General features: G+C 37.1%; 1 protein-coding gene across 1 annotated transcript; it reads left to right on the plus strand.

Annotated features, from left to right (window-relative positions):
* Positions 1–2,546: 2,546 nt before the first annotated feature.
* LOC131841404 (uncharacterized) lies at positions 2,547–8,946 on the plus strand. Its single transcript, XM_059189719.1, has 3 exons — positions 2,547–5,883; positions 7,670–7,743; positions 8,773–8,946. Exons 1-3 carry the CDS (start codon positions 2,547–2,549, stop codon positions 8,944–8,946), a joined length of 3,585 nt encoding a protein of 1,194 aa, XP_059045702.1.
* Positions 8,947–11,128: the final 2,182 nt, after the last annotated feature.

Below are 11,128 nucleotides of genomic sequence, written 5' to 3' on the forward strand. Positions count from 1 at the left end.
AAGTGGCCGTAGGTATTATATCGAACAATTCTTCAGAACACAGTCCGTTGTATAATCGGTAGAACACACAAAGCGAAGCGAAGTCTCGCCTCGAACAAAGTGGCTCGATACCGTCAGAGAGATTGGGATCATCGACAATTCTCATAGCACGTCTCTGAACCGAGTCTAAAGGACCGAGCTGGTATCCAGGTGCTCCTGCCCAAAGATGAGAGCAGTACTCCATGTGCGGCCGAACTTGAGACTTATATAAGAGGAGTCTCTGGTCCGCAGTGAAGTATCGCTTCGCTCTATTGAGCACACAGAGTTTTTTGGACGTCAGCTTAACCTTTTCTTCGGATTGTTAGTAATGTGGACTGATGACCTTATTGCTAGCAATGTACCATGTCAGGTTGACCTCCACGCGGTCCCTGGAAACCATCGTGATAAATTTTTGGTGAATTTGTCACGATGGGCTAACTGACCTGACCTCATGCTCATCTTATCATCTACTAGTGCCCCGCCAGCGTAAACCGATAGCGCAGGCGAGTGCATCACTCCATTATCATACATAAAAAAAATGCATCCATCATACTCTGCTAGAACATAGATAGACTCTTATAAGCGTCTTAAATCAACGATTTGTATTTATTATTTATTTATTATTATTATGTTTGTTATATTCATATAAGCAAAGCTCTTAAGTCTTAGAATACTAATTTGGGCCTTCCACCGGAATCCTGAGTGTTTTCCAAATCCCCTGTCGTCATTTTGATGTACAGATTCATTGTTTTCATTCATTCATTCATCAGATATTGCCCCTGACATTACTGCTTATAAACTTTTTTTTCCGGTTGTTACAAGTTCTTCAAGAATTAAAAACTTTTAGATTGCCTATCGGATAACTAGTCTATTTGTTATTTTGACCTTTTACTTGAAATGTAAAGTATGATATTATGATTAGTATGAAATATCATCAAAAATATTACAAACATCAAAATAATTTATTAAATGGCCATTTAAAATATTTTCCATTCATTTGAAATAACGACATTTTAAGTAGAATTTTTTCCATTCACAAATCACTTGACATCGAAAGAGACGTTTTAAAGAGAACGCATCGTACGAATAAATAGAACTGACATGGCGACTGACTATGGGTATAATATTAATTTAATTTAATGACGTAGTGGAGTAACTTGAAACAGTCATGCTCGCTATAAAGTTCAAACTTGTAGCGGCATGGTGGGCCGTGTCAATATGTTCCCTCTGATATGGTTGAGTGCAATGATGGCTGGCTCATCCGTCATACTCGTGAACGGGTGCTGCTTGTGGTGACTGGTCTGTTCTAGTTACGAATACTGATTAGACTATTTGCTTATTGCAATTGCATACGGTTACTCTAATCTCCCAAATTTGAATTTAAAAATGAATCTGTATTATTGCAAACATGTACAACATTTATTTGAAAAGAATACGAGCTGAGTTTCTTTCAGTTCTTCTCATGTCGAAAGCATTCCGACCTGTCGGTAGATTTGGCATATCATAGGAGTCTGTAATAGAGCAACATGAATAAAGATATTTTGAATTTGAATTTGAATTTTTAATTAAATTAGCACCTCTACTGGTTTCGACTCAGTGAAACGAAACCTTATAAAAGAAAGGCGGGTGGTAAAAAAACCAAATGTTTTTCCCGCCACGAGATTATAAAACTTGTTTACGAGTTCTTGGCGGCTGAGATCCGTATAAAACGGCATTTCGCATAAACATATGTGTTTACGCCGAAACGTAACATTATTTCATTTTTACCTATACTTTCCTTACGCAGCGATAGTTCGATCAATACTCTATTTCACTCACACGCAGCCGCGCATCTCGTTCATTCATTTTTAACTACCAATATAATAGAAACATAAGCGCGCCTTTTAATTTGCATATCTGTCTCACTCACGCATACTCATCCCATGTATGTCCTTCCTTGTCCTACTTCCTGAAACCATGCAACATGTCAAAGGACAAGAAGAAATAGAAAGACGACTTCCGCCCAGTTAGTTCAAGTTCAAGTTCACCGCCGGCCGCCATCGCTAACGCTGCTCAATTTGCTATCCGCCTGTACAAAACTATTATACAATAAACGCATAAAGTGAAAATAAATCCCTAATGTGATGTGTCTGTTAATCAAGAAGTTTTAAGAAAAACATTATAAAAATATTAGTCTTGGTGAATAGAAAATAGAACCAGCGCCGAGAATCATCGGGAGAAGTCGAAGAAAGAATTCACCGGTGAGCTCCTTTTGTCCTTTCTACCTATTCACTCCAAGTCCTGGTCCTTCGAGCCGGATTCCCTTTCTATCTACTTCATCATTCATTCATTATCGCTATTTACTTTATTTTCAAGTCATTTATAACGCAACCGCATTTAACTTATAACGGTCAATTTTTCTATTGCGCAATTCACAAGATCGCCATTTTGTTTCGCATTCACGCGCCGCACGCCATTTTTTTATAATATTTAATTCGCAATTTTACTCCTATCTATAATACTTATTTATCACTTTAATTACTTTAACAATGTCGAAATTTAAAGACGCAGTTGCAAGTATTAGTAAAGATGAGGATCACCACGTAACGCTCCTTGAAGCAAAGAAAAATTCTTTGTTTAGCATCATTCAACATATTTATGATCTCAGTCTAAAGGTTTCCAATGAGAATTATAAGTTGCAATTTTTAACTCGCGTTCATTCGTTAGACAAGCTTCGTTCAGATTTTATAGAAACTTTAGATTCGTTACTGGAGGCTCGCTTAATTATAGACAAGACGGCAATACCGAACTACACGCCGCTTTCGTCATTCGATGAGTTATATTGTCATATTAAACAAGTGGAAAATTCTATAAAAAATCTTAGACAGGATAATAAAGAATTAGATTTATTAAGTCGAAAGTTGCCCCCTCTAAACCTTTTAAAGTACGACGGTTCGAATCCGAGTAAGTGGATTAGCTTCTACGAAAACTTTAAAACATTAATTCACGATAATAAAAATTTACATGACGCCGAAAAAGTTCAGTACTTGATTGGTTGTTTGGCTGGTAAAGCTCTTAATGTCTGTTCAGGTATTCAACCCACCGCCGATAATTACTCGCTATTATGGAACGCATTAGTAGAAAAATATCAGGATGTACGCATACAAGCATCACAATACGTCGATCAGATGTTACAATTTAAAAGTAATCAAACTCTGGATACTTTTATTGAGCAGTTCTGTTCAGCTGAATCTGCGCTTAGGCAGTTGAAAATAGACAATCTATCTGACTATCTATTTTTACATACCGCTCTTACTAAACTCGATAAAAATATTGTAAACTTATTCGAACAAACTTATAAAGATAAAAATATACCTAACTTTTCAGATTTAACGCAATTTGTAAAAGAACAGTGTAAAATACAAACATTACGCAATTCTCACTCTAATTCTACTAATTATAAATCGCAAATTCAGAATAAATCAAATTATTCGTCAGATAATAAAAAAGTAACGCACACTAACGCATTTCTTGTAAACACGGACGCATCACCTTATAATGCACCACCGCAACAGATATATAGGCCAAAGGTCAACGCACCCTCGTTCGAACTCGCTCGCATACAGCCGCGTCAACTCTCATGCGCATTTTGTAATTCGCCCTATCCTCACGCTTTATTTAAATGTGATTATTTTATTAATCAATCCGTACACGACCGCATTACTATTATTAAGAAAAATAATTTATGTGCTAATTGCTTAGGTTTTCATAATATAAACGCCTGTAAATCTATAAATCGGTGTTATACATGTGGTTATAAACACCACTCGCTTTTGCATATAGATTCCAACATACGTTCACGCTATGACACAGCGCGTCCCACCCCGCAACCCGACCGAAGCCGCGTCGCTACAGTACAATCGGCTACGCCCGCCCCTCGTAGTACTCCGTCGAACGCACAGGCTACGAGTGGGAATTCAAATAATATAACGCTGTCGGTAACTACTCCCGCGCAGAATAAGTTAAACAATACGACTATTCTTTTACCTACCGCTGCTGTTCACGTATACAATCAGAATAAGCGTTCGAATGTACGTTTATTTCTTGATTCGGGTTCTATGAGTAATTTTATTACCAAAACATGTTGTAATCGATTAAACTTAAATATTACACCGTCTAATTCTACCATTAGGGGAATAGGAAAAACAGAGAGTACGTCTTATGGGTACACAACGTTTAAAATTCACTCACGCTACGACGCCCGCTGTTCGTATACAATAACTGCACGAGTCATAGACGTTATAACTGATTATTTACCTAATGTTCGCGTCGATGTATCGCAATTAGAACACTTGCAATCTTTACCGCTCGCTGATGATGATTTCTACTCACCTGGCAGTGTTGACTGTCTTGTGGGCAATGAGTTGTTCCCTATACTGCTTGGTAGTGATAAAGTGACATCACCTACTTCATCAGTTATTGGTTTAGAGACTACACTCGGTTATATAGTCATGGGAAAGGCTGACTGCGACTCTCCTTCTCAGAATAGTACGCTTTCAAATAATGACAAATTATTTTTCTGTCAATCCGACCCGCTTCCGCTTGATACTCTTACACAACGCTTCTGGGAGTTAGAAAGTGTTCCCTCTAAAACGCATATGAGTAAAGACGACGAGATTTGTGAAAACAATTTTAAATCGACTTATTCTCGAGATAATAAAGGTCAATATACCGTTCACTTACCATTTAAATTACCGCCTTCGAAATTAGGAAATTCATACGCTATTGCAAAACGTCAGTATTTACAATTGGAAAAGAAATTAGATTCACAGCCCGATCTACGTAAAGATTATAACTCCACAATTCAAGATTATATTGATAAAGGGTATTTAAGTATAGTAAAAAATCCTACATACGACTCTGAACATTATTACATTCCGCACAGAGCTGTTTATCGCCCTGATAAACAGACATCAAAAACACGCATAGTCCTCAACGCTGGTTGTAAGACCACGTCCGGATTATCACTGAACGACATACTTTATACAGGTTGTAATTTACAAACTAATATTTTTGATTTGTTGATGAATTTACGCATGTTTGCTATTGGTGTAACGGCTGACATAGAACGAATGTATTTCTGTATTAAACTCACGTTTGATCATCAACCATTTCAACGCATACTTTTTAGATTCAATACTGAAACTAATATACAAACTTATGAATTTAACAGAGTCTCATTCGGAGTCTCTAGTTCTCCCTTTCTCGCGATGAGGGTTGTGAGACAACTGGCTTCAGATAGTCGCACTGAATATCCTCTCGCCGCCCACGAGGCTGATAATCACATGTATATGGATGATTATGTATCGTCATTAGATGGTCTAGATGCAGCCGAAAAAACATATCAAGAGATGATTAATATGTTTTCTTCGGGTGGATTTAAATTAGTAAAATGGGTGTCCAACTGTAAGGAATTTATGACTAAAGTAGACAATTCGAATAAAAATCCGCAATTTGTAACATTTGACTGTGACTCAAACGCAAATACAAAAATTATAGGTATGCAATGGAATCCTAAAGAGGATAATTTTAAATATAAAATAAGTACAGATTCATCACAATGTACCAAACGCACTATTCTCTCTGTAACCGCACGTTTATTCGATCCATTAGGATTGCTAGGCCCGATTACCGCATTTTTAAAGCTTCTAGTTCAGGAATGTTGGATGAACAATCTGGACTGGGATGCATCTACCCCATCCTCCATATCTAATAAATGGTTGAAGTTTCAATCTGAACTTCTATTTTTGGAACAGATTGAAATTCCTCGTCATGTAGGTATAACACGCAACTCACATGTAACTCTTATCGGATTCGCAGACGCTAGTGAGTCCTGTTATGGCGCCGTTGTTTATATCAGAGTGAGTAATGATGTCCACTCTGACGGTGTTGTCCATCTCCTTTCTTCTAAGTCTCGCGTTGCTCCATTAAAAAAGATATCTCTCGCACGCCTTGAACTTTGCGCCGCCTTATTACTCGCTAATCTCCTCTCCGCAGTTCATGAGGTACTATCTAAACGCTGTCATATAGACAAGATATTCGCATTTTCAGACGCAACCGTAACACTCACATGGATTCATTCTCCCGCCTATAAATTTCATACATTTGTAGCGAATAGAATAACTGAAATTAATTCAAAAATTGCCGCTTCCCATTGGTTTCACATCGACGGTAAAGAAAATCCCGCAGATATAATATCACGCCCTGTAACGCCGAAGGAATTATTTAATAATAAAATCTGGTTTGGTGCCCTTCCTTGGATTTCTCTGCCACTAAAGGACTGGCCTATAACTCAATTTAAATTAAATTCATGTTCTGACGAAAGTATACCGGAGACTAAAACCACTTCATTAAAAGCAAATATAATTAATAATGAAAATAATAATCCTATGCAAATTATCATTGACCGCTATTCGAGTTATTCGAAACTTTTACGTACAACTGTTTATATATTACGTTTTACGAAACATTTATGCACCCGAGGCACTATAAATAGAACAGATTTAGATACCGCGGAATTATATATTATACGCTTCATTCAAAATAAACATTTTTCTCAAGATATTTTATCTCTTAAGAAACATAATATTTGTAATAACAAACCGCTTAGAAAATTAAATCCCTTCATTGATGACAATAACATACTTAGAGTTGGAGGTAGGCTATCTCAATCACAGCTTAATTGTGATCAAAAATACCCCATTCTCCTCCCTTATAAGGATCGCTTAACTCAACTTATTGTTGATTATTTTCACATCTCTAATTTACACACTGGTCCCGCTTTGTTACTCGCTTTAATTAGACAAAAATTTTGGATATTATCCGCTCGCAATCTAATTCGTCAGAGAGTTCATGCCTGTAATATATGTTTTAAGATAAATCCTAAAAATAATTATCCCCCCATGGGTGATCTTCCCGCTTTTCGCATTTCTGAGGTGAAAGCTTTCGTTCACACAGCAGTGGACTACGCAGGTCCATTTTTTATTACGCATATACGCCGCAGAGGTATTAAAAGTCAAAAGGCATATATCTGTTTGTTCGTTTGTTTAACGACAAAGGCATTACATTTAGAATTGGTCACAGACTTAAGTTCAGATCTATTTTTAGCAGCGTTTAAACGTTTTATATCACGCAGAGGCCCTGTCGCAATGATATATAGTGACGGTGGTACCAATTTCATTGGCGCTAAGCGTAAATTAGATAATATTTACACTCTTTTGCATTCTAAAGCTCATATAAATTACATAGGTGATCAACTTTCACAACAACGTATTCAGTTCAAACATAGTCCGCCATATGGTCCGCATTTTAATGGTTTGTGTGAAATTAATGTCCGTTGTGTAAAAACACATTTGAATAAAGTAATAGGTACACATATACTCACCTACGAGGAGTTCAATACCGTATTAGTGCAGATAGAAGGATTACTAAATAGTAGACCGCTTTGTGTGTTGAGTTCTGATCCGTCTGATTTAGCCGCACTTACTCCTAACCATTTTTTAAACGTCACGCCCTTAAAATTTTTACCCGCCGAGGATTATGTTGAATACGCTGATAATCGCCTTACTCGCTATCAATTACTGAATAAAATAACGCAGTCTTTCTGGCGGAGGTGGAGTCAAGAGTACCTCACTTCCCTTCAGCAAAGACAAAAGTGGAATACACCATCTACACCTGTTCATCGGGGTATGGTTGTCATAATTAAAGATAATAATACGCATCCACTATGCTGGGCTCTGGGTGTTATTGATGAACTTTATCCTGGTAAAGATAATATCGTTCGTACTGTGCGCGTTAAAACTTTGTCAGGAACTTATATTCGACCTGTAGTTAGGATTTGCCCCTTGCCTCTCCAGTAATACAATTAATTTTCTTATACGCATGCATTTTTTTTTTTTTTTTTATCGTTCGCTTATTTTATTTTAATTTTACTTAATTACCGCATTCAATTAACTTACTTTGTTTAGAGGAAAACCTCTAGGCCAGGGAAGTTGTTTACGCCGAAACGTAACATTATTTCATTTTTACCTATACTTTCCTTACGCAGCGATAGTTCGATCAATACTCTATTTCACTCACACGCAGCCGCGCATCTCGTTCATTCATTTTTAACTACCAATATAATAGAAACATAAGCGCGCCTTTTAATTTGCATATCTGTCTCACTCACGCATACTCATCCCATGTATGTCCTTCCTTGTCCTACTTCCTGAAACCATGCAACATGTCAAAGGACAAGAAGAAATAGAAAGACGACTTCCGCCCAGTTAGTTCAAGTTCAAGTTCACCGCCGGCCGCCATCGCTAACGCTGCTCAATTTGCTATCCGCCTGTACAAAACTATTATACAATAAACGCATAAAGTGAAAATAAATCCCTAATGTGATGTGTCTGTTAATCAAGAAGTTTTAAGAAAAACATTATAAAAATATTAGTCTTGGTGAATAGAAAATAGAACCAGCGCCGAGAATCATCGGGAGAAGTCGAAGAAAGAATTCACCGGTGAGCTCCTTTTGTCCTTTCTACCTATTCACTCCAATATGAATATATCAGATTTCTTCAAAGGCCACTAGGATTGCTGTGGGTTGTTTTTATGCCTTCTTGCCAGTATACATTTACTTTTTTCTCTAAATAAACGTAACTTTTTGCATGATCCATAAACGGAACATTTGTTACTGTATTTTACTTAATCGTAGATTGTTATGTGGTGGTCTAGGATGGGAAGCAGAAGCGTAAGCAGACCAACTGCCAGATGGTCGGACGACATCAAGAAAACGACAGGACCGAGCGGGAACAAATGCGCCTAAGACAGAAGACGATGGAAATTATGCAAAAAGCAAGCAACAAATCTTCTTCTTCTTCTCCATCTATTAGTCTACTGCTGGAGTAGACTAATAGATGGAGAAGAAGAAGATGGAAATTATGCAAAAAGCATGCGTCCAGCAGTAGACTATATGGAGAAGAAGAAGAAGATTTGTTATGCAATTTGAATTATTCGAAGAAAGAAAGAAATTTATTCTCTATCATCATAATATGCATATATTAAATTATGTACAATAAACACCACATATGTATGCACTAAGGACGTCAAGGCTTCACTGGCCTCATTCTTCATCTGGCTTCACTACATCCCGAACATTGCTGATCTTGAGTACTTTTGTATCTTGCCTCCATGTACTTTCTACGTTCATACATTTTTTTTTTATTGGATTGTTTGGGCTATTGTCAGATGTGTAGCACCTGTAGCACTGCGACCTACATAGATCTATTGTGCTCGCCCTTTTCAGAGTTCACTACCTAGACCCGTCAGGGACAAGAATTGAAGGATATTCTTAGGAGCGATGGTTTTTATCTCCTCGGGAAAGAGTGTAAACTTTCCAAAGGAGATATTTCGTTTATGCATGAGTGGGCTACAACCACATAGGATGTGAAGCGGCGTTTCCTCTTCAGTTTGGCAGAATCTGCAGATACTTGTCGTGCATAGGCCTAGTTTAGCCATATGCTTGTTTAATTTGCAGTGTCCTGTGAGGGCCCTAGTCATCATGCATATGTTGTTTTTACTCAATAGCAGTAGTCTATTGGAGTATTTGGTCGAGAAGCCCGATATTAGGTCTTTTGAATGTATTAATTCTGGCATTTCTTGCCAGTGATTCAGTGCTTCTCGTTTGGTTATTAATTTGAGATGTCCCAGTTTTAGGCAACGAGGCACACCACAGAAGGGTTCGGGGCCCAGTTGGACGGTTTTTGCCCCTAACTTTGCCAGATGGTCGGCATTCTCATTGCCTTCAATATTTGAATGCCTGGGGACCCATCTCAGTATATATTTATATATATTATTTCTGCTTCCTACTTCATTTAGTAGCAGGATACAGTTTCTAATAAGTTTAAAACGGATTTCGTACGAGTTAAGTGCTAGTAGAGCAGCTTGACTGTCCGAATTGGATTATCTTGGAGCCGCATTCTTGTTCTCATCTTAATGCCTTCTTTTCTATTAGTTACATAAATAATGTTGTTAGTGGGCGGTTCATTAGCACATTTATAGTCGTTCATTACACGATCGGCTCCGGCCGTGTTTTGTGTCTTCATTACGTTTTATCTAACTGTACAATTTTAATTTAAAACTCCCTGTATAATTATGTGATCAAACTGTTAAGGGTTAGTTTTCCATTCAGTTTTATCGAGATATTGATTAAAAAATAACTTACTAACACATTTTTGAGATAACTTTGTTACTTACAAAGCACTAGAAAGTATGCATATTATTAAGTGATAGAAAACAGATCTAAGGAAGGGATATGTATACAATGGAAATTCTGGATACAAGGAGCTTTAGTACTTATGGAATGAAATACAGTCATAATAATCGAATATTAATCTAAGCGTATAAATATCTTCTTTTTGGACTACTCTAATGCTGTTGGCCGCAGCTGGTCTTTACAGCTTCACCGGACGATTGGGCGCCAGTGCAGTAGGTACTCCAAACCAAAGAAGGACTTATGGAGCGCCTGTAGGCCAACTCCCGCCTGACGGATACGACTTTAGTCTGAGGGCACCGCTAGGGGTTCGAATCTCGGCTCAGTCCGTCGTAATATCGATCCCCGTTAGAATTGGACGGGGATCGATCTGATCGGATCGAGAGGCGTATAAATAAAAAAAAAATTACATATCTCATATAAAGTATTATAAAACATATTAATAGCGCGTTTTAGAAATTTGTATGAAAAAATACAGTGTTATTTAGTTGAACTTGTATAAAACAATACTGACTTGAATAGGTTATTCTCCGTTATTCTCTTTGGTTATTGAATTTTAGCATATATAACTTGATTTAATTATAATTGTATAGAATAGAAAATATAATAGAAAATCATTTATTCAAATAAACTTACATTGAAGCACTTTTGAATAGTCATAACATTTTTTTTTTAATCTACCGCTCATTCGGAATGCTGTCTCATCACAGGAAGAACAAGCAAGAAACTTGTGTATTGCTCTTTTAAATAATTTATTCTTATTTACAATTTAAGTTTAAGTGTGTGAATACAAACCACCGATTAGCACTAATTCAATGA

The sequence above is a fragment of the Achroia grisella genome, unplaced genomic scaffold (genome assembly GCF_030625045.1).
Source record: "Achroia grisella isolate CSIRO2021 unplaced genomic scaffold, CSIRO_AGI_Agris_v1 utg1668, whole genome shotgun sequence".
NCBI classification, from domain to species: Eukaryota; Metazoa; Arthropoda; class Insecta; order Lepidoptera; family Pyralidae; genus Achroia; species Achroia grisella.